Source organism: Hippichthys cyanospilos, chromosome 18 (genome assembly GCF_059441005.1).
Source record: "Hippichthys cyanospilos isolate Australia breed blue-spotted pipefish chromosome 18, RoL_Hcya_1.0, whole genome shotgun sequence".
NCBI classification, from domain to species: domain Eukaryota; kingdom Metazoa; phylum Chordata; class Actinopteri; order Syngnathiformes; family Syngnathidae; genus Hippichthys; species Hippichthys cyanospilos.
Window position 1 is genome coordinate 1,898,118 of NC_142386.1, and position 22,453 is coordinate 1,920,570.

Sequence of the window (22,453 nt, forward strand, 5' to 3'; positions counted from 1 at the left end):
CAGTGCTTGGTCGGCCATCTTAACGCTGTCTGACGACGAAGACAAACCCGGAAGTAAGTCGACAAGGAGTTGACGGTAACGCGTGAGTTGCTAAGTCACCGCATGTAAACAAATGTGAACGCGAGTAAGCGCGTTGCTTGTTCGTCTTTCGCACCGAAACGGGTAAGTTAACGTTACTTAATTGAGTCTAACACTTGAGTACTGACAAACTACCAACTAAAGCCCAATATAATAACCCAATTGAATTACTTTGTATGATATCGCAGATGACATATCTCGTAACGAAAATGTCTCATTATGTACCAATATTGTTTGACACTGTCAACTTAAAAAACGTCATGACCATTGTCAGCGTGCACTGTTGAGTCGGGTGATGTCGAATTTCACATGTATCGCATTTCAGTAACGTTTTTGGGTGTCATGTTTTTTGTTGTAATTCGTGGGTTAGCAAACTAATTGCGAGCGTTAGCCTTGGGTTGATTCTCAAAACTTGGTCCCGCCCTCGGCGGCGGTTGTCATGGTTACGCCTCCTCGTCGTCATTTGCCTTGGTCGTGTGCTATTAATATTGTTGATTTTCTTCCAATTTGTTTTGTTTTTTTTGTTTTTTTTTTGCTCCGACCAAGGGAAAGCTTGACTTTCAAGATGGTTATCCTGCACGTTAAGCGCGGGGACGAGAGCCACTTCCTGTTTAGCACCGGCGTGCACGAGGCCATCGATGTGCTCGTGCGGGACATCGCTGCCATTTACAACGGGAGGCTTAAGGTCGACCGAATATGTGCTGGTAAGACGCTTACAAAACTTGTTTTGATGACATTATGGATTTGAAATCAGAGTACCAAAAATATATATTTTAAATGGCCACTGGACAGCTGCGACTATTCACACAGCTCAACACTAAACAACATTTTTCTTCTTCCTTTTGTCATTAATGATGGAGGTTTTTCCTGGTGGTTTGTGTTCCAGCACATTTGAATCTGTCTCGGACCAATCAATGGCCTCTAAAGTATTTACGTTACATTTTGTAACCGGGCTACTTTTTATGGAAACACAAAGAAGTAGGTATCAGGACAAAGAAATAGGAGTAGAAGGGAGTAGAATTCTGGGTGGAAATTTGGACGCAATTGTGGATTGATTGGAAAGATGTAGCGCCTCGCCATAGATGTCCTTGACGTGGCTTTTCTTCTGTTTTTAGAGATGGTCGAGCTGGCCGAGCACGGCGTCACGTTGCCGCCCAACATGCAAGGCCTGACAGACGAGCAGCTGCTTGACCTGAAGCTGAAGGATGAGTGGGAGGACAAGTGCGTGCCCAGCGGGGGCGCCGTCTTCAAAAAGGACGACGTCGGCCGGCGCAATGGACACGGTTAGGGTGGCGTCTTCTAACATAATTTGGGGGGGTAGAGCTCATTAGTCATGTTGCAATAAAAAAATCTCCCAAATTTCTGAGTTTATTATCCTATTGGGAATGAATGGCGTCCTGACGAGTTCCTGTGACTGATGTACGGCGTCTTGTTTTCTTTGCATCAGCTCCCAATGAGAAAATGAAATCGGTGCTGCTCAAAACAGTGGAAGCGGCAAAGGCCCTGGTCTCCAAAGTAAGTCTGCACGCGAGTTTAACATTCCAAAACATCCATTCCAAGGCGCGTTCCCTTTCGGAAGAAACAAGTGGATGTCGACGCGTGCGTCACCATGGCCACGGTGAACGAGGCCCTGGCCCAACTGCGAGGGGCCGTCATGATCGTGTACCCCATGGGCTTGCCCCCCCACGATCCCGTCCGCATGGAGTTGGAGAACCGCGAGGACCTGGCGGGGACGCAGGTGAGACCGTTGGGACAAATCAGAAGTCTCGTTTTTAGGAAAGACATGTCGGTAGAACGGCGCCGGAGTTAAGCCCGCCTCTTCTCTCCCAGGCGTCGCTGCAAGTGCTGGAGGAGTCAGAGTGCCAGCTGTGGTGGGCCGCCAAGGAGTTGCAGAGGGGCAAGAAGCTGCAGGACTACATCGGCAAGAACGACAAGACTAAGATGGTGGTCAAAATCCAGAAGGTAGAAAAAAAATGGAGTTTCAGATATGCTCAGGGACCGTGGCCTCCCTTAAAAACACATCTAGAGGAGAATGTTATCTGTGATTTTTCCATGCATGCAGTATTCTTGGACTCATTTCTAACCGTGCCGAGCGACTTGTCGAGTTCTGTTCCAGGTCCACTTAGAATTGAAAATGAAAGAGATGCTCGCGCTTTTGTTATTTCACCTTTGACTACCCCTCCGCCATGATTTTCTGATACCAGGACGAGCACTCAACTCTGTCACCGATACCAACTACAGATACCGCTACGACATTACTTTTGATACTTGACAGTCTCCCTCGAAAACACATCAGTCTATTCCAATCTAGCAATTTGGTCCTAATCTTTTAGTTTGTGGCAATGCTCCCAAAGAGCTGTTGATCATGTAGTATAGACAAGTTGCCACGAGGTTTAAGAATGGGAAAACGCCAGGGACTTTTGACGACGTAGCGGCGTCACTTTGCAGAAAGGCCAAGGGGCGCCAGCGAGGGAGCCGCTGGTCACAGATGAGCAGCACAAACAGATGATGCTGCATTACTACAGGAGGCAGGAGGAGCTCAAGGTCAGTCCAAAGTCTCCTTTCGTCCAAGTCTACTTTTCAATGCATTTCAAGAAATGTGATTTTTTTTGTTTGTTATTCTTTTTTCGGAATCGGTTGACCGTCCGTGTTTTGTTTCATTTTTCAGAAACTGGAGGAGGCGGACGACGACAGCTACATGGACTCCGAGTGGTCCGACCGGCAGGCCCTCAAAAGACACTTTCAAGGCCTGACCAACATTAAGTGGGGACCCAGGTAACACTTTTTTTTCACGCCAGAACCCTTTCTCTCGTTGTTTCGCAACGCTTAGGAAGTCCCGTTGTAGTTTTTTCTATTCGAACCTTTTATCACTAGTAATTAGTTTGTCCTACCCCGACCCACACACATTTCAACAGTTTCTTTTCAACATTTTACAAACTATAACCTATTTAATTCGACAATTTTTTTTAGAATCAGACCACGTAAGAATGTAATCCTTTTTCCACATGAAGTTTTTTTTTTTTTTTTTTTTTATTAGAGCCTTCTTAGTTACCATTGGTTTTCAAATGTACTCTTTATTTAACACTCAAGGACTCATTTGATCTTTGCACACTACAAAAGGTTTCATCTGCATCTTACACAGGTTGATTTGTTTTGAACTTAACTGTCTTCCATTAGAAAAATCAATGTCATCCAACTTTTTTCACATTAACTTTATGCTCCATTGTCAAATAAACTCATTTTTCAACCTTTAAATGTGTTTCGACCCCACCACAAGTACAACGTCTCCCATAAGTGATGGCCTCCGATTTGTTGTCTAGGCCCTCTGGCTGCAACGAGCGACTCAGGAACAAAAAGGCAAACGCTTTCCTCGCCAAAATGTCACCATTTATGAGACGATCGCCTGCCCAGTCCCTTAGCTCTTATTTCCCAAGCATCAGTTGAAGTTGGCGTGCATCTCCGTCCAGCTGAGAGTCCAGCATTGCCTACAAATGCCAATTTTAAAAGAAATTCCTTAGCGCACAATGCAAAGCCATCATCGAGCCGGCAACAACTTGGACCAGGCAAGCCATTGCTTACCAGTTCTGTCTTGGCCTCTTCGATCTGGACTCGCGCAAGAGACGGGCTCTGGGGTGAGGGACAAAAAGCATTTTTCATCCAAAATCAAACATGAGCGCACAGATTCAAACTTGCGACGCCAAACAAACCGGGCCGAGGTCCATGAAAGGCTCCAGTTTCTTCTTCAAGGACGCGATTTGTGTCTTGAGCGCGTTCGCTTCCTGTTAAGAGCGACGCAAGACGAGGTGAAAGGTCTGCCGATTTTGGGGATGCCGCTTGCGCTCGCTCACCTCCGAGAGTTGCGCTAAGGCTTGATGACTGAGCGACTCTTCCATGTTCCTGGAAGCCAGGCGAGCCTGAGGAAACAAGCGCGCCACATTTTGAACACAGCCAGCTCAATCGTCCATTTTAACAACTCCCGAGTTGTTGTTGATTTTTTTGCACGTCTCCTACCTCTTGTGCTTCCCGTCTTCCTTTGATCTCTTTGGCTTTGGCCTTGACAAAGTCAATGTTGAGTAGGTGCTCCTCGGCTTTGGCGCTTCCCACCACTTGAGCATGACGGCATTTGCTCACGTCCCTGTGGGGGTCACGCGCATGCTTAGCTTTTTCCAAGGAAAAGGAAAAAGTTTTGACTTAAAAACAAACTTGGATGTTTCAACAACAACAAAATTGTCGTGGCATTGAAAAAAAGGATACCGTCATTCCCCAAATAAAAGACGCAGCCTTTATTTTGGGGTCAAATCACCCCCCCACCCACTTGGTGGGGGTGCTCGCTTACGCTTTCAGTTGTCCTCTGAGCACCAGGGTGGCGCTCAGCTTTTTCCTGAGGTCGCGGAGCTTCCGGTCCAACGTGGTCTCGGACTTTTCGGCGGCCAAGACCTCGTCGGTCAGTCGGTTCAGCGCCGGCATCAAACTGCGGAATACGGCCAGAACGCCTCATACTTTTTAGCAGCCGGCGCATGAATGCAGCACCTAGAGGCACGCGATATGTGCGGTCGCAGCACCACTGCAAGACATTTCTAACATAAATTTTGACCCAAGAGGTTGGTGATCCCAAACACGTAAAACGGGTGTCATTCCCAGATCTCCTTTTGGGGATGGTGCTAAACCATAGCCGTTGCACTTAAGTGTGCTACCTTAGTCGCAAAGCGTACCTGGTGAGAGACGTGTCTCGGGCCCCCAGGACAACCGCGTTGTCCACTAGAGAAGACAAGTAGTCTATGCAGGACTTGGGGATGGTGTCAAAAGACACACCCAAGCTTTGGACCAGAACCTCTCGGAGGTGAGCAGCTGAAGGAACGCACAGTCAAAATTAACCTTCAGTAAATGTGACAATATTTGACAAGAAAGTGTTATACAGCAAAGCGTGGCTCAAAGGCACAATTCCAACACTGGAGTACAAATACAAGGACACTTTATACAACCTGTGTGCGGTCCTTTATGCTACACATCTTGATACGATATATTTTTGAGTGACGAGCTCGATCGAGCCAAATCAAGGTGCTTTTGGCTCACCGTCAGCCTGGTACTCGGTCGATTTTTGTTTTCGGTCTTCCACGAGCAGGCGTGCCTGCCGGCATCTAAGCTCGCTGGAGCGGGCGAGCTGCTCCAAAATCTCCACGGTTCTCGCGTTCACTTCGAATGGAGGAACAGCCTCGTCGCCGTAAACATCGGCCAACCAGCAACTCACCTGAACAAAGTCGCGACGTGAGAACGTCAGCGACGAGAAAGCACGCGTGGTTCATTACCTTCTGGAGCTTTCATTACCTTCTGGAGCTTTTCACTCATGGCCAAGCTGCAGCGTCAAGACATTTGCTATGTTGACCAGAATAAGATTATTTGCGTTTTCGCGCCTGTGGTGTTTTAATAAAGCACTTCCGGGTTGTTTTTCAGAATTTCCGAGTCGTTGCCCTATCAGAAGACGGTGTCGCCTTTTTTCCCGTGACGTAAACTTTTGGGGGTCTCTCGGGAAAGAAAAAAACGAAACACAAAACTTGACTCAATCACCTGTTCTTGAAGGAATAAACTATTCGCATTAAAACAATAACAAAAATCGCTAGGTTTGTTTGTTTTTAATTATATATATATATATATATATATATATATATATATATATATATATATATATATATATATATATATATATATATGTATATATATATATATATATATATATATATATATATATATTAAGTTGGTAGTGTGTAATTTCTGCTTGATTACGATAAACTTTGTTAGTTCGTTTTTTTTTTCATAGCGAAATAGGTATTTAACACAACAATACTGTATAGCAATAATTATTCAGAACAAACCAACTTTTCAGGTTCCTCCTCGCATTGCCGTAAATTACAAAGATGAAAAACAAATCAAGATAGTACTTGATAATACGACGCTTGCGATAATAAGCTCTCTTAAAAGAAGGAGTTTAAATGTCTTTGGGTGGAGAAAAATAATTCCGTCAATGTTTGAACTGCATTTCAGGACGAAATTAACGTTCTTTTCTTCGGCGGCCTAGATAAACCGAGACGGAAAGTATAAGGTGGTGAAATATCCCACTTCCTCCCCTCACCAATTTCATCCCGGACAACCGCGAAGATTCAAACTAAAAAATGGCGACACTGGCAAAGTATCGCTCGGACGCCGCGAAGGGCGGCAGTCGAACTTTCGACACGTTTAGAGCAGACTCCACCGTCGTCGAGGAGAGTCAGTTTCGCCACAATACGGTGGAGAGCATCACCAGGACGTTCGAAACGTTTAGCGTGGACTCCACCGTTTCCCGAGAGAAACAATTTCATCAAAATGTGACGGAAGACGACGACGGCGACGACGACGGTCCGGTGGTGTTTTTCTGCGGCAAATGCAGGTTGCCCATCGGGGATTCCTTGTCGTGGGACGGCAGCCACGACGGACAAAATCACATTCAGCTCCAGCGTAAGTTGTTTTGATTTTATTTCTGTTCTATTTCACAAAGTGCGTCGACAGTTTGCCCGAAAAGCCCAATAAAAATAACATCTCGATGCATTTTTTTTGTCATTTTGTGAAACGATACCGGCATTGCATTCATTGAGAATTGTTTAAAAGAATTTATTTTTGTAGAAAACGTTAGAAGGGATTTGATCCTCGACTTTATACAAACAAAGAACATATGTCAGCAACAAGAACTTTCGCAACCACTTGCGGCGGTCACGTTTTCGTTTTTTGGTCTTCAGGCGTCACCGACAACGTGCTGATCGGTAAGGACGCTCGCCCGCATGAAGCCAGCAAAGGTTCTCTGTGGTAAGGCGCTTCCTACCTTCCACCTCTTTACGTTGAAATCCATTCGGCATATTCCTGCAGCACGGTGCACTAGTGGTTGTAGAATCCAGCTTCCCTCCACATGTTTTGAAGATGCTAAGCTGCCCAGTGGTGTGAATAGTATTGGAAATACGTGCTTGTCCAACTGTATCTTTAGCTGGCCACCAAGAAATGTGTGAAATAATGCGGAACGTGTCTCACTTTTTGCTTTCTCTTTGCCAGTATAATTGAGGATTTGATGTGTGCGGGATGTCACACTGTTCTTGGGATGATCTACAAGTCGACGCCCAAGAACTTGGACCACAAGAGATACAACTTCTGCTTCAATGTGGCCTGCATTGACAGGTAGGTAGGTCCCTTCAAACGTGGGGTTGAGAATTCCAAATAAGGATGGGAAAATACTGCTACCGTGCCCTAGTCCATTGAATCTCTTGAAACAATTTTATGATCGCAAACTAAAAATGACAAATTGGAAGCGTAGAACATGTCTAATAATGGTCAGTGTTGGGCAAGTTACTTCAAAACTGAAACGCACTACTTATTACTGTCGTTTCAAAGTAATTGCAATGAAATCACATAATTACTGTATTTGAAATGTAATGCATTACACTACATTTGCAATACTTTTATATGACATATTCTCACCACCATAACTGGAAATATGCATTTGCCATTCTAAATGGAGATCTCCGTCATCTTTTTCATGAGTTTTTTTTTTTTTTTAACGTATATGATTGCGTGGGTGCCATAGGTATTCCTAGTAGATGTTCTCGGTGAATGTGCACAATAAGGGCGATGCCGAACTGCTCAATTGTTGTTGAAAATGCCCAGTCGGATTTTGATTGATGTACTGTTTTTGAATGTGAGCTACGCGCTGGGCTCGACCAAGCAGAAGCTGTCGGCAGAGGGCGCCCGAGAGCAGCCGCTGACGCTGGAGTACAGAGGCCAAGTTGAGCAGGCGCTGGATGAGGTAACGGCAAGATTTCCAATCCGCCTCTTTGTCTCCTCCACCTGTCTTGACATTGCCGATGCTGTCATCCTTGTCCATGATGACATCACGTCAGGTGACGCGTCTCCATGAAATCACCTTTTTGTTTTTGCATTAACCCTACACCCCAGAAAGAAGATCTTTTGGGGGGTGGTCGATCCTCTCAATTAGCTTGATTTTTCACCTTCCATTTTACCTTGCTTGTAATGGCCTTTGTTTGGCATGGAAGCACTCCTCCTCTCGGCCTATAGGGGGCATTGTTGTCTAGCCGTCTCGGAGCGCACAGACAAAAGCCTGCCAGCATGTGCGAGTGGCGAGAAAAACATGTTGTTGTCATGCGTGTGCCCAGCTTGCATTTTGCATTGTCCTTCTGTGCTGGCGGAAAATTAGACTGGGGCTTTTAGTGGCTTGAACATGTGTCAAACAAATATCCTGACAAAAAGAACGGATACTGATATTTAAAATGAGTTTGAACGTAAATGTTGATAGCTTCTGCATAACTTGCTTAAATTCACTTCTTTACGCATTTTTAGAGGTAAAAAGTGGGTTGATGAGGATGGAACTCCTCGGTAAGGTTTCAAAGGAAATCGCATAGCTCAAACTATTTTGTGTCCACGTCCTACTGCTAAGATTCTTCCCGTAATATCTATTTTCTGTCTCATTTCTAGATCAAAATGCTGGTGGTTTCATTAGCACGACATGTGGAGGAGCTGGAGATCGCTGCTCAGGACAAGGACTGACATGCTCTCGCCTCTTCTTTCTTTTCTGTCACCGCGCCACCGCACGCCTTTTTTTCCCACACGCGCTTGAAAGTGTGTTCCTACGTGTGTGTTTTTGCATGCGATTTGGGGTTTTTGTTGGCCCGCTCTTTTGTACACCGTTCACGTGTGTTAACCGATAAGCAAATAAAGTATTTGGGGTTGTTTGTTTGTGAGCAGTCCCCAAATTCCAACGCCAAACTTTGTGGCCACACACTCGTTTTACTCAAATGTGTGCGCAAAAAAAAAAAAATAGGTTTTGAATGCGAAAACTGGAGTCCAAAAAAGTAATTTCTACCAAAATAATAGGGAGTTTGGCACGTTGCAAAAATGGCACATGGGAATTTACAAAATAGGATAAAATTTGGGGCATGTATAAATATCCAACGTTAGATTATTTAAAAAAATGGAAGTGGTTCAGACAGAAAAGGACTTTGTTAAGTGCAAAATGTGTGTGAGAGAGCCTGGTGAGGCGCTGCTGCTTTTGTTAGCAACAACATGTAATGTCTCCAGCCCACTTTTGTTGTTGTTGTCAGTTAAGCAAAGTGTTGCGAGTGATCCGGATAATCCGCGCAAGGGTTTTGGTCTTATCCGACGGTGGCGGTGGCGGGTCGGAGAGACTTTTGCTTTCGGGGTCTTTGCCGGCCGGCGCTTGACGCGCGGGCGGGATTCCCACCCTGGCTTGACCTGGAATGTGCCTAGCGACACTTGCTAGCGAAGCGTCCTCCCGTCAACCCTCCCTTCCCGCCGCGTCCAACCAGCACACTGTATCCTTGGAGCGGTCGCCACGGCAACAGGCAGCACCTGCTACATCAGCTCGCCTGTTGCCCGTTGGGAGGGGCTAGGGCGCGCGTGTGTGTTTTTCTCCCCAGTAACCCCACCCTTCAGTCAAACAACAACAAGACTCAAAGCACGCCCAAATGTTTTTGTGCTTGAGCAGCTCGTGTTGCGCTCGAATGAGCTCAAGCCCCAATCTGCCTTCCATAGGTGTCCAAAGCTACATTTAAATTCCCAAATTGAAAGACGTTGTCATTGTTAGGTCAGCGGCCCTCAAATGAGGTTATGTGAAGGCATTTCAGGGGCTTTGCCAGATTCCTCTAGCTATGGGCACATTTCATTGAATGCGCTGACGGGAACAGTACAGCTGTCTTTTCAAATTCAAAGAAAATGAATTGGAAAATCGAGCATTTTCTTTGCAAAATGTTCTATGTCTTTAGTTTGGGAAATGCGATATGAATGTGAGTGAGGCAGTTTCCCAGTAGACCAATCTGAAAAACAACAACGCATACCACAACAATTGTAGGTCCAAAGTTAAATCTGATGGCACGGTGCAGATTTTTTTTCAGTGGTTTTTCTTTTGATCCATCCAAAAATGCTTTGCGCTGGTTTTCTTTTAATTGACTAAAAAAAATCACGGGGGTTGCATTGTTTAAAACAAGCTTGAGAAACTGACATAAAGCACTTTATTATAATATGGCATAACCCTTGATTACGCTACTATCTGCTAAGTGACAAGAATTTTTAGGGTGTGTGTGGATAAGATGTTGCCAGCTAAGTGAACTCGTTTTCCTTAGTGACTACCACACACTTAGCACACATTGCACAGCTTGCCGCCTTTATTGCACCAGTTGAAGCCTGGACCAATCAGACCCCCCCCCCCCCCCCCCCCCTCCCCAAAAGCATCGTCTCCTCCACGTTTGCATCTATGAGGAAGCCATGTTGCCATGGAGGCAATGAAGCCCCCGTCAACCAATCACGTCGCCCCCTGCCTGTCGCCGCCGACCAATGGCAGTTGTGGCTGTTCCAACAGACACCGGCTCCTCATTGGATCGCTGCAGCTCTTTCAACACATTTATAGGTTTGCCTGTTTTTTGTTTCTTTTTTTTAATGACAAGAGCAGGCGGCAAATAGAAAAACATTTCAAGGAGTTGCACCTGCCTGGTAAATCGTAACATAAAAATCCAAAAATATTTTGACTCCACACGATGTTCAATAAAAACAAAACAAAAATAGCCACGCCCAAACGTCATCAACAATGCACGTGTTGTTTTCTGCGAGATGCACTAATAATGGTTACATTCAATTGTACAAATACAATTAGATTTATGTTTAAAAAACAATCATTTGGAAGTTTTTTTTTTAATTCCACTGATTACATGTTATAAATAATTAAAAGATAGACAAAATGAGTTAAAAAAAAAAACAGTTTAATATTCGAATTTTCATAGACAATGACCTTTTTTTCTTATAATTCTAATTAGTTTCAATTTCTGATAACACGTACATTATAAGACGGAGTGGTAATGTATACTGGAGCTTAAAATTGTTTTTGTTTTTGTTGAAAAGAAGAAAGTGGCCATTCCCTGATAAGCCGTAAGACTCTACACTAATCGGAATCTCATCCTGGTTGCGTGCGTGTGTGTGCGCGTGTACGTGTGTCTGTGAGGCACACACAAACATATTGATTGCAAATCATCTTAAGTTGTCTGAGGCTGCTCAGAGGCATTATTTGCAAACATGGCTGTGTTGTCATGCTTAGGTGTGTGTTTACCCTTGCGTGAGTGCGTGCGCGCGCGCGTGTCTATAGGTATTTTGGATGATGTGGTGAATAGCACCCAAACTTTGTTATAGAAAGCAATTGAAAGTATAAAATAGACGTAACCTAGTCCGATAACATGAGAAATAAGACAAACATATCCTATTAATAACTAAATACATTTAAAACTACTTTATTTAGCCATTTTTCATTAGTTAACTCCAGTTCATATGGATAAAAAATGTTAAAAAAGTATCTATCAGTGTTTCAAGTCTCAACAAGTATCAATAGCTTTTTTTTAAGCTACAGTACGTGTGAAAAATTGTAATACTGTACAGTACTCTACTTGCGTCGTCGGTGGGGAAAAAAACTACAAAGATGGCCGAAGAACTGCAGGAAAACGAGTAATTATCGCCCGGCCGCGGCCTGGACGTTGCAGGTGAAACCCATGAAAGTAATCAGGCAGCAGGCAACGACCACCATGAAGATATTCGCCGGCTGCTTGTTGGGTTTTTTTTTGCCATTTCTTCCCGCATTCGTCGAACCAAAAGAGTCCAATCACATCCAAAGGTTCCGGGGAGGCAGCCGGTAAGGCTCCGTGACGCGACACTCAAGCCAACCTCGCTAGACTTGCCCAATTAACCCTTTCCTTCAATCAAATATTGCATTGTTCAATTTAGGTCAGTAGAATTTTATATTTAGCACATCATTGTTGTTTATTTCTCGAAACGAAGCTTTTGCCAAATGATCAAATGGAATTGTGTTGTTATCTGATAATAGCAGGACCTATCAAGCAATTTATAGCATTCTTTAGCATTTAGCTTCTTGTTTAAACATAGTTTTTTTTTTTTTTGTCATGTTCCATTATGTATTAATTTGACTTTTGAAAAATTGACCACTGACACATGATTCGAAAATAATTCAAGTTAATATACACTTTGTTTTTCACCTGACGGCAAACAAACAGGAAAACCGCCCACGGGTCAACTGAGGAAATGGCAGTTGACTACCACGGAAAAGTTGACTGCTTTTGCCTGGCCGGGATCGATCTAGGTTCCCGTTCCGTCTTTTGACGAGCAGTCATCGGGGAAAAGAAAGAACGGGAGTGCGTGAGGAAAGGCGCAAGTCGTTGAAAGTCTCCCTTGGCGTTTGGGCAACAGTTTTGTCTTGGGGCCAAGCACATGCACAAAAGTCTCCGGAGCCCGTTGGGCTTTATCCGCTTAAAGGCACGCCGACTGTTTGTGTCATGTGTTGACTGGCGAGTGTGTCTGCTGAGGCCCGTGTTGACCCAAAGAGCTTTACAGGGACCGCAGCTGAGTGGATTAAAGTCTACGGTTTGTGTTTATGACAGCAAAGCTGATAGGCATGGGCGGGGAGGGGCGGGGGGGCTTCGCGAACCATGCCTGAAACCCCCCTCCTCCCCCGAAGGCTCTTTCAGCTGTCGCGGGGGTCGCCGCTTTTGTTTCGTTCGCTGGGGCAGATAGAACTAATTTTCACGCAGTTGCCACGCAAGGACTGTAACAGCTGAGCTGGCTTTTATTGGCAGAAGCAAAGTCCAAAACAGATCATAAAAGACAGCACAAAGTGCGTTTGGAGTTGAATATAAATAGTTTAAATAACTTTATACAGCATAGAAATCTCTTAACAAAGCAACAAGTTATAAAAATCTTAGAAAAACCTTCCCCCCCAGTCTGTATCGCTTTCGGCACACGCGCAATTTAAAAAAATGTAAGAAAAAACAAAGGTACAGGGACTGCGGACAGACTGACAACGTTGCATGCAATTTTTCCTTTGATTGCTTCAGGAAGAAAAAAGAAGCAAAAAAAACCAAAAACAAAACATTCACAAGATGGCTTCAACAACGAGGATGTCCAGAATATTTACATTTCCTTTTTCCGTGTTGGAAGTAAACACTTAAGACTATTGCACAAAAAACACATACACAAACACCAAGTGGTTTGTTTGTGTTTTACCGACGTCAAATTTCACAGTAAGGCGACTTTCAAGTTCATATTTTTTTTCTTCCAAAGTGAAGAAAAAGTGACAAGAAACAGGCCAGAGTTAAACTGGCTTTTCAATCTTACAAATATTGGTTTGAGTTGTGACCTTTTTTACACATTTAAATTTTAATTACAGCCTATTACTTTTGATCTGTTTATTTTTTATTTTTTGGACGAATTGCAGTGTCAAGGCCCCAAATTTCCTGGAAAGTAAAAGAAACCAGCCCCCAAAAACATGGCCGGCTAACACAAAATTGGGTGAAGGTGTTTATCAAAGCAGGACGTACAAAAAACGTTTCAACTTGAACAGAAAGTCGGCCATTGTGGGTGGATCCCGGAGCTCAGTCTTGAGTGAACTTCTTGGCAATTTGCCTGAATGAGCGTCAACCGGAAGTCTGGTTCCCAACCGATGGCGGGATGCTAAACAGCAAAGCTATTCTTGCTAATCGCGCGCCTTTTACCAACGCCGCTTCCAATGGGCTACAAACGCTCTTCAAACTGCTTTGGTACTCAACATTTCGCAAATTTTTGCAACAAAGAGTAGAAAATTGATATAAGCGAATATAAAAACCTGGGACGGAATTATTGTCGTCGCCATAAAAACAAAGACACTTGGCACCTACGAAGCTCGTATTGGGCGGGGAACGCTCGTACGCAGTGGAGTGCGCGTGAGGTAAGCGGCGAGCTGGAAGTCCATCGGGGACGTGACGGAAAAGACGCAGCGCACGCAAAGTGTCCTTTCGGGCCCTTTGGCTGGTGCCGATCAGTCGGCGGCTCAGTTTGTTTCAGTGTGTGTGCGTTGTGTGGTGAGCTCCATGTACAGTGTTTCTCATAATTGGTCCAAAAAGTACAAATAATGGATTGATAAAGTGACGAGGAGAACAAGTCCAGTGAAAAGGATCGTTTGGATTGTGGCGGACTTTAAAGCGTCGTGAGGTTTTACGCCATCCAGTCAAGTCTGAGTGTTGAGGTGCGCCCATGTGTAATACCGCTTTCTGCCACAACATGAGGGGCAGCAGCAAGTTCTACGGGAAGACAGGCAACCGAATTAACAGCAAGAAGAAAAGGTAGAGTGGAATAAGTGGTGTAGCGGACTCTCGCGATCGCAGCGCTAATGCGGATACTGACAAAAAAAAGGAAACGTTTATTTGAAGAAAAAGCGCTGTAATAATCATTGTGTTTTGTAGTCGTTTCTCTTTTGTGTTTTTAAATTAGCAGTTTGGCGGAAATACTGCGAATATGCATTTGCCGTTACGTTAGCATGAAGCTAGTTAGCTGAAATAATATGGTTTGGTTGAACTTTTGGTGTTGAAAGTATCTGTGGCGCCGAGAAGGAAAAATACTCTCTTGATGGTTTCTCAAGAAAAAACTGCATCCATTTTTGTTTCACCGCTTGTACGAAAGCAAGCTTATAATACCCGGGCGACGCTATTTGGCGAGACAACGTGCCATCTGGCATCACATACTAGATGGGAGACGACGGATGGCTGTTTCAAGTTTCGGCCCGCCGCCGGCAAGTACGTGCGCGCCACGTTCGAGAAACCGTTTGCGGGTTTCTTGGAACTCTTAAGCTTGCGAGTAGCGAAAGCAAAAAAGGCAATTTCTCCTGATACGTACTCGTCCTTCTCAGCGCGGCAGATACACTCTATGTCAAACGAAAGCCTTGTGCGGTCTTTGTATACGCCGCTTTTGTGTAAAGGAAGCTCCTCAACTCCGTTTTGAATGTTCAAGTCAGACGGTTGAGGTTATTTGCGGTGGGAGGAGTCTTGGCGAGCCCTCAGCAGAGGGTCTTGAGCGCCCCCGAGGAGTCTTGGCGAGCCCTCAGCAGAGGGTCTTGAGCGCCCCCGAGGCGCAGAGCAGAGTTTGCATGGGGTAGGGCGGCGGGGACACCACCTCTTCCACCACCTGCTCGGGCCGGAAGCTGAAGGGCTGCAGGTGGGCCTTTTTTCTGAAGGGCAGGGCCACGCCCACCGCGCGCTGTTTGGGGCTGTCGGGTTCGCCGGCGCTCCCGCCGGAGTTGGACGGCGGGCTGAAGGCGGACGCCGGATTGAGGGGGCTGAAGGCCGACTTGGGCGGGCTGAAGGCCGACTTGGGCGGGCTGCCGCCCAAGTCGGACGAGAAGCCCCGGTCGGACGAGACGCTCTTCTTGGGCTGCGGCTGCACGACGAGCACCGGCGGACTGGGGATGGTGGCCTTCTTCAGGTAGGACGAGTCCGGCTGGAAGGCGGAGACGTGGCGGGGCGGGGACAGCGTCCCGTTGGTCAGCTTGTACCAGGGCGAGGCGGGCGCCTCGTCCAGACGCTCGGCCTTGGACAGCGAGCCGAAGGAGTGCATGCCGATGGGCGAGGGGGCGGGCGGGGCCGGCACGCCGTGCTCGGGGCTGTTGTTGACGGGCGGCATGGTGGCCAGGCGCCGGCGCCGTTGGGGCGTGTGGGACGAGAACAGGGGCTGGATCTCCAGGTACTCCATGGACGACGACGCCACCGTGCCCGGCGGCGCCAGCGGCGAGTTCCGATGGCCGCCGGTTAGAGCGCGTAACAGACCTGCGCCGCGACGCGCCAAGTGTTAGCCGAGCCCGAATAAGTATCGGCAACATGCAAGCTCCCCCGCGTGGACAAGGAAGACCAAAAGATGGGACAAAAAGAAGACGGCAAGGCGCGCGGCGAAGGAGGCTCACCGGTACGGTGCTTCTTCTCTTTGCTGGGCCCTTTGCTGACGGCCAAGTAGACTGGCGCCTGCTTGGGCGGGATGGTCAGCTTGTCCACGTGCTTGCGCCACTGCGTCTGGAAGTACTCGTTCTTGGGCTTGTCCCCTTTCTTATTCTCCTGGAACTGCATCTCCTGAGGGCGCACGTCAAACGGGACGCGTCAACATGGTATCAGATGGAAGAGCGCGTTCGCGGACTGCTTTGAGCGCTCCGTGGCGCTTTGCGGCGAACGGACGCACCCTGTACTCTTTGGAGAGCCTCTTCATCTTCTTGTTCAGCAGGAAGTAGACGGCCAGGGTGTGGCAGGCGCGGTTGGTCAGCACGGCGCTGAGGACCTCGCTGTGCTTGTAGGCCATCTTCTCCGTCATGTGCAGCAGCACCGTGTGGTTGATCTCCTCGATGTGGATCCTTTAAGCGCCCCGGGTTTTTAGAAAGGGGACGCTGCCAAGTCAGGCCCGGGCTGGGGCGGCCGTACCTGTTGAGGTAGGGGGCTCCCGTGTTCCTGTTGGCCAGCTGCAGCCACGAGTCGGCCATCACCTGGTGGATGTTGGGCCGTTTGTTGGGGTCGGGCTCCAGGAGCTTTTTCAGCAGGCAGATGGCGGCTGCACAGGGAACCCCAATGTTAGGCAAAGTCATCGCTGCATTTGGCCCGTCGCACGGAACTTTGTCGACAGGGTTTTTTTGAAGACCCCTTTAAAACCCTTTTGATTGATGCAGACTTGAAGCCCACTTTGATCTACCATAATGTAAGAGATTTCGAGATGACTGATCAAATTGAACTTGTGCAACGCATATTTGTCCTTTTTTTCTTAAGTTTCTAGACGTTCAATCTCAGGTACTTGCGTCTTTTTTTTAGTATTTTTTCAATGTTTGTCTAAAGGAGTGTCAAATGGTACAAAATTAATTGTCATAAAGTATTCAATTAGTATTAAACTACTTTGATTACTTTAGGTGCTTTTGTATCTAAAATAATGACCTCGGTACTTCAGATACTCCTGTACTATATAACCAAAATTAATTAATTTTGTACTTAAAGTAATTCCTTTAGTCCGTTTGCTACCTAAATTAATTGATTACACGAGCACTGAATTTCCTAATCAATTGCCTTCATACTTCAATAGCTCAGGTGATGACATTAAAAAATGTGAGGCCCTTTTCACATCATTTAACATCTTTTTGAGGGGCACTTTGATCAAATCTTCTTCACCCAAAAGAAAAAAAAAACAAAGTGACGCGATCCTCTGCCTCGACAACAGGGTTTATTGCACCATTCCTTTCAAGGTGGCAGTCTGGAGGACACTTGAGGACGTTTTGAAGGACCTGCAGACGAGCTAGATTGGAAAGCGTCTTAGGCGCCCGGCGTCACGGCCCTTTTCCGCGTTACATAAGACTGACGTGAGTCATTGGCTTTTATTCATTGACACTTAGGCAAATGGGCTAAGACGGCTTTGGCGTTAAGGTGACAGCGCAGGGATGAAATAAAGGAAAGGAAAAAAACGAAAAGACCGAGCTACCTGTGGAGAGCGAGGGAGGCAGAGGGTTCATCTCCTTGTCCACCATCTTCTGGTGCAGCGCGCGCAGGCTGAAGGGCTCCACGGTGAAGGGCAGCGTGCCCGTCAGCATGGCGTACATGTTGACGCCGCTGCGACACACGCCGGGCGCCCCGTTAGTCGAGCCTTCCTTTGGCTTTTTTCTTATTCCTCAATGGAAACTCACATGGACCAGACGTCCACTTTGGGTCCGTACTTCTTCCTGGAGAGGAGTTCCGGGGCGGCGTAGGCCGGACTCCCGCACTGGGTGCTGAAGGGGTCCGAGTAGCCCAGGATGCCGGCGCAGTTGCTTAGGCCGAAATCTGAAAGGATGCGCGCGCGGCATTGTGAATTCCTGGCTTTCCCTCACACGTGGGTGGAAATGTGATTTTTCTTTTGGTTTTTTTACCGATGAGTTTGATGTTGTCCTGCTCGTCCAACAGGAGGTTTTCTATCTTCAGGTCTCTGCAATATAGACAAAGAAAAGACATATTTTACATAAGATGCGCAGAATGTCAACGATTTGGGGGGGGGGTGATACCCCCATCGCCGGGCCGTCCCTGTTTTGAAGTTTGGAAGGGCGGCGTACCTGTGCACCACGCCGGCCCGATGCAGGTGCTCAACGGCGAGCACCAGCTGGCGTATGTACTTCTGCGTGCGGCGCTCGTCCAGTCGCTTCTTGTCGTAGATGCGGTTCATCAGGTTGCCGCCGGGGCAGAGCTCCATGACCAGGTAGTAGCTGTTCTCAGTCTCCAGGATGTCCAGCAGCTGCGTGATGTTGGGGTGGCGGATCATCTGCTGGATGTGGCCCTCGCGCCGCAGGTTCTTGGTCACGTACGAGTCCTTCTTGGCCTTGCGCTTGTCGATCACCTTCACCGCCACCTGCGGGATGCGCCCGGGTGTTAGCGCCGCTAGCCCGCGTCCCCGAAAACACGCCTTTCGCAGATGACCGCCACTTTCATTTCGAATTAAGAGCAAATGAAATAGAACATGAAACACCTTTCTAAACCTTATTGTCGTGACTCTTTTGCGAAACCTATGCCTTTATTTTGAGAGATATATTGCCATTTATATCAGGGTTGCTGGCTAAAATACACCTCCACGTAGCCCTATAAATGTGTTCTTATTTAGCTCATTTTCAAATTGTAGGCTTTTTAAAAGGGCGAACGAATCAAAGGTTGTGCATTTTCCGCAAAGTCAGTTTTTTTTTAATAAACTAATGTCCATCTATGAATTTAAAAACATTGACCAACTTGTCTTATGTTCACTATTTTCAAGCACTCCTAATAATTGGGTAAAAAATATATATATTTCAAATAAGCACATGGTTATGATCGTCTGGACTGTAAAAAGAATAGAATGCCTTTTATTATCATTCGTCGTACGGAAATTATTGTTATTGTACCAGCAGCACAATGACAACAAAGATGCATAATTACGACTAAGTGTGTCAGCGATTTTCAGACTGCTCCTGACGTACAATTCCGTTTTTGGGATCGAATGAGTTAGTCGCTAGTCGCCGCCCTAAATACAAGCCATGAATGAATGGAACGGCGCGCGGAACGGGACAGGTCCGAAACGGAGGAAGCGAGAGGAAGGGTGACTCGCTCCCGCGCTTGAACCCCGCACGCCGCCTGTGATGACTTCATCCGCCGCCGCACCCTCATTAACATAGGGCCCGCCGTCTAGACGCCGAGCGCTCACAAATGACGAGCGAGCGGACGTCCTGTCCTTGGCGGCCCAAAGGCGCCCTTGTTTTGCTTTCGCTTGATGAGACGAGACTCGGAAAAGGATTTTTCCTTTGTGCGTCGCTTCGAGTTGTATTTTTCTGTTGCGCGATCATTTTGTTCCGTTGAAAACACCTGCTCAGGATCCATTGCTTTTATTCGGGATTATTCCGATCAGTTGCGAAGGTAGAGCGTTTTTCGTCATCCGACCGGTACGGCTAGTACTTTTGATACTCAACATTTCCCCCGAACAAAACGGAGCGGAACCGGATGGTTCTCGGGAATCTGCGGGCTGCGCGGCCCTGTTCCGAGAGGCTGCGGTTTCCATCCCCCGAGCGTCCTGACCGTGTCGAAGCGTCCTTGAGCCAGACGCCCAAGCCCTACTTGCTCCTGATGCCGCGTCATCGGCTAAATGACTAAGCGCTTCGATTACCAGAGCTACAAAAGCGTCACACTGTATAAGGGAAAGTCCCTTTACCGCTTCGAGAAACCTAGCATCTCCTTTCAAATTACGTCATGTTACCTATACCTTATGTTCCAAGATCCATTTTGACGGAGCTGGAGGAGAATCACTCGATTACTCTAATTGTCACTATACCTCGGTGAATGTTAAACTCATTGGCTGCCAGTGACGGCTATAGACGCCAAAGATCCTTTTTGACTGGGCTGGTGGTGAATGACTTTGGGACACTTTTATATTCTTCTAGTTCACGACCACCAGAGACAGGCCTCATGTGAGACTTGGTCATACATATATATATATATATATTTATATATATTTATATATATATTTATTTGACCATGGATTATTTCCAGTTGTAAACATAAAATGTAAATGTAGCGCTTGCTGGTAATTCCTAGTTCCGTTGCACAAGGCGGTGCTCATAACAATAACAAGTGGTGGGGAAAAACAATATTTTTCATGAATAACTCACCAGAAGAGCCACTCGCATTCTATCATGTGCATTGTGCCTACTTTGGATTATGTCTAATGTACGCTCATTGATAGATAGCAAATGCGGCGCTCACTCAAGCTTCTTTACAAGTGTGTGTGCGTGTGTGTGTTAGGGGGGGTACTTATTTACAGTACGAGCCAAAGCAGGGGGTTGGTGTGAGTGGGTGGGTGGGGTCCGCCAGGGGGCTTTTGGGGGTGGGCTTGAGTTGTTTACAGCGCTCCCCTCGGACAGGGGGAAAAAAGGGGGGTCGGCGGGATGTAAAAGTGGGTTACATCCAAAACGCGTGACCCCCACCCCGCCTCACTTTCATCCACGCGCTGTGTTAAATGAGCACTTTCCAGGGATGCTCCGAGCGCCAATAAACCCTCCGACTCGCCCGCCCCCTCCTCGCCTGGCCCGGCCTCGCCCCCTCCCCGGCCGTCTCGCTGAGCGATTGCATATGTTTGCATCAGCCCAGACAAAGGGAGCTCCAGCAGGTGACCAGCCATCGATTTGATCGGGGGGGGGGGGCAGAATATGCGCATAAACCCCTTCCCACTATATTCCCTTCAATCATTTCAAATCAGTTTGTATTTAGATGACTTGCCATGCAAAAAATAACAATTGAAATGAATTTTTAATGGACAAGATTCCATTTGACTCATATAATGACTTTTCACGTGATCATATTTTGTTGCAAATGTGATTTTCATTTTAGAGCGTTTTATATAATTTTTAGGGGATGTTAAACTTTTAGGCTGTGAAGTATCAGGGAGACTGATCTGAATTTTTTTTTTCTAAATTCACATATTACAGTGCTTTTGATAAAATGAACAAATCCACTATCATAAGAGAAAAAATATTAGCTCAAAATCAGTTTACTAATGCACTACCACCAGTAGATGGCATCCATGTCTGGATTTTTTTTTTTTTTCCCCCTCCGGAGTCAACCGGGAGAAACCAAAAGACCCTTGGTTTGTTTTCTGACGAAAGGAGCTTTTCATTTGGTAGATACACGCAATAATAACCTGTTGTTCCTGAAATTGTAAAAAGGCTCTCAAATGTCTAGTAGCGATGGAGTCAAAAGAAGGGCAGTACAAAGGCAAGGCGAGCTGTACGAGACAAAGGCGAGTGGCCTTCAGCGGCATCAAGAGCTGCTCCATTCATCATTACACCCCCCCCTCCCTCCTCCCAGCCGGCGACGCACGCGCACAAGGGAGCGAGAAGAAAGACGCAATGTTTTCAAAACAACACAACGTCAGCGGGCGTGAGGTCATCGGGCAGGACAAAAGACCCCGAGCACAAATCACAAAACACAATGGAGTGATTGACACTATTCTAGATCTTTAAAAAAAAAAAGTTTTTCTTCCTGGCTGGAAGCTGGAAAAGTTTTTTTTTTCCTCACTAGAGGAAAAAAGTCTGTTTTTGTTGTTCGCGTGTTAACAGGTTGAATTTGTCCGAGTGTGCGGTACCTTTTCCCCGGTGAGTGCGTGCAGGCCTTCCCTGACTTTGGCGAAGGAGCCCTCGCCCAGCTTCCGGCCGATCAAATAGTTGCCGACCCGCTTGGTGTGGTAGAACTTCTTGAGGATGTCCGCGGCGGGGCTGCTGCACAGCGTGGCTGCCGCCTCCACCGGCGCCGACGCCGAGTCGCCCTCGTCCGTCCGCCCCTCCGAGGGCAACGCGTCGCCTTCGGCCACCGGCATGGTCGTCGCCCGCCGATTCGTCGGGTCCAGATCCAGATCGCGATCGCGGCGTCTACTCACAAGCGAATGCCACCTGTTCCGTCCGAAGAGCACATTGCGACTTTGACGGCCACGTGTCTCGCGAGATCCCCCCTAATGAGTGATCGAAAAGATGTATTTAATTTTTTTGACTACTCTAAGTGACAAAGTGGTCTTTCCGCGCGTGGCGAATGTCTGCCGCTCGTCTTTGTATTTTGTCAGTTTGAAGAACGAGTGACATTCCCGGTTCAAGTGCATGAGGCAGGGGCGTTCCCGAAGCGGGCGGGGGCTTACCTTGCGCAGCCAATCGGTGTCGATATGGGCGGGGATTACGGTGCCGAGCCAGTCAGCGTCTATGTTAGGCGGGCCTTTTGGTGACAAACGTCACGTCAGGAAGAAAAACACTCGCCCGGAAACAAACAAAGCGGCACATGAACAAAGAGCGCTTCGGAAACGCACACGAGTGATTTGAAAATAAATACGATAGCGCAGTCTAATTGTGCATCACTGATATTTGGCAAACCGTTTTCGGCTTCAAGTGTTTATTTTCTTTTATTCACAAAAAATGTCATGATTACGTTAACATCAGAATAAAAATTGCTTTAAAGGTGTAGGTTTCAGA

At 46.8% G+C, this 22,453-nt stretch overlaps 4 protein-coding genes across 4 annotated transcripts; 2 read left to right on the forward strand and 2 right to left on the reverse strand.

Moving 5' to 3' along the window:
• The first annotated feature begins 59 nt into the window (after window positions 1–59).
• Window positions 60–3,333, forward strand: cfap298 (cilia and flagella associated protein 298). The gene is made up of 8 exons (XM_088441793.1): window positions 60–162; window positions 624–782; window positions 1,194–1,361; window positions 1,526–1,593; window positions 1,658–1,816; window positions 1,909–2,040; window positions 2,527–2,622; window positions 2,747–3,333. The coding sequence occupies exons 2-8, from the start codon at window positions 644–646 to the stop codon at window positions 2,855–2,857; spliced, it is 873 nt and encodes a 290-aa protein (XP_088297919.1). The 5' UTR covers window positions 60–162; window positions 624–643; the 3' UTR covers window positions 2,858–3,333.
• A 181-nt stretch (window positions 3,334–3,514) lies between these two features.
• On the reverse strand, window positions 3,515–5,536 carry haus1 (HAUS augmin-like complex, subunit 1). Its single transcript, XM_088441366.1, is given in 10 exon segments — window positions 3,515–3,538; window positions 3,540–3,563; window positions 3,658–3,705; window positions 3,786–3,857; window positions 3,927–3,992; window positions 4,090–4,213; window positions 4,415–4,549; window positions 4,791–4,926; window positions 5,152–5,326; window positions 5,404–5,536. Coding segments are annotated over 10 exon segments (825 nt in total). The 5' UTR covers window positions 5,425–5,536.
• Window positions 5,537–6,223: 687 nt separating this feature from the next.
• mis18a (MIS18 kinetochore protein A) lies at window positions 6,224–8,902 on the forward strand. Its single transcript, XM_088441305.1, has 5 exons — window positions 6,224–6,567; window positions 6,846–6,912; window positions 7,153–7,275; window positions 7,798–7,900; window positions 8,587–8,902. Exons 1-5 carry the CDS (start codon window positions 6,246–6,248, stop codon window positions 8,656–8,658), a joined length of 687 nt encoding a protein of 228 aa, XP_088297431.1. The 5' UTR covers window positions 6,224–6,245; the 3' UTR covers window positions 8,659–8,902.
• Window positions 8,903–12,725: 3,823 nt separating this feature from the next.
• Window positions 12,726–22,054, reverse strand: hunk (hormonally up-regulated Neu-associated kinase). The gene is made up of 9 exons (XM_088439954.1): window positions 21,583–22,054; window positions 18,038–18,330; window positions 17,858–17,913; window positions 17,636–17,771; window positions 17,434–17,561; window positions 16,395–16,521; window positions 16,159–16,327; window positions 15,890–16,052; window positions 12,726–15,755 (listed from the first exon to the last, which is right to left on the reverse strand). Exons 1-9 carry the CDS (start codon window positions 21,811–21,813, stop codon window positions 15,034–15,036), a joined length of 2,025 nt encoding a protein of 674 aa, XP_088296080.1. The 5' UTR covers window positions 21,814–22,054; the 3' UTR covers window positions 12,726–15,033.
• Between the last annotated feature and the right edge of the window lie 399 nt (window positions 22,055–22,453).

Bases quoted from the DNA above. Each gene is read 5' to 3' on its own strand.
- cfap298 (XM_088441793.1), top strand. From the start codon at position 644: ATGGTTATCCTGCACGTTAAGCGCGGGGACGAGAGCCACTTCCTGTTT. The intron at 1,817-1,908 runs GTGAGACCGTTG...CTTCTCTCCCAG, and splicing joins AGGACCTGGCGGGGACGCAG to GCGTCGCTGCAAGTGCTGGA. The intron at 2,041-2,526 runs GTAGAAAAAAAA...GTCACTTTGCAG, and splicing joins TGGTGGTCAAAATCCAGAAG to AAAGGCCAAGGGGCGCCAGC.
- mis18a (XM_088441305.1), top strand. From the start codon at position 6,246: ATGGCGACACTGGCAAAGTATCGCTCGGACGCCGCGAAGGGCGGCAGT. The intron at 7,276-7,797 runs GTAGGTAGGTCC...TTTGAATGTGAG, and splicing joins AATGTGGCCTGCATTGACAG to CTACGCGCTGGGCTCGACCA. The intron at 7,901-8,586 runs GTAACGGCAAGA...TCTCATTTCTAG, and splicing joins TTGAGCAGGCGCTGGATGAG to ATCAAAATGCTGGTGGTTTC.
- hunk (XM_088439954.1), bottom strand. From the start codon at position 21,813: ATGCCGGTGGCCGAAGGCGACGCGTTGCCCTCGGAGGGGCGGACGGAC. The intron at 17,772-17,857 runs GTAAAAAAACCA...GCATCCTTTCAG, and splicing joins GGACAACATCAAACTCATCG to ATTTCGGCCTAAGCAACTGC. The intron at 16,328-16,394 runs GTACGGCCGCCC...GGGCGCTTAAAG, and splicing joins GGAGCCCCCTACCTCAACAG to GATCCACATCGAGGAGATCA.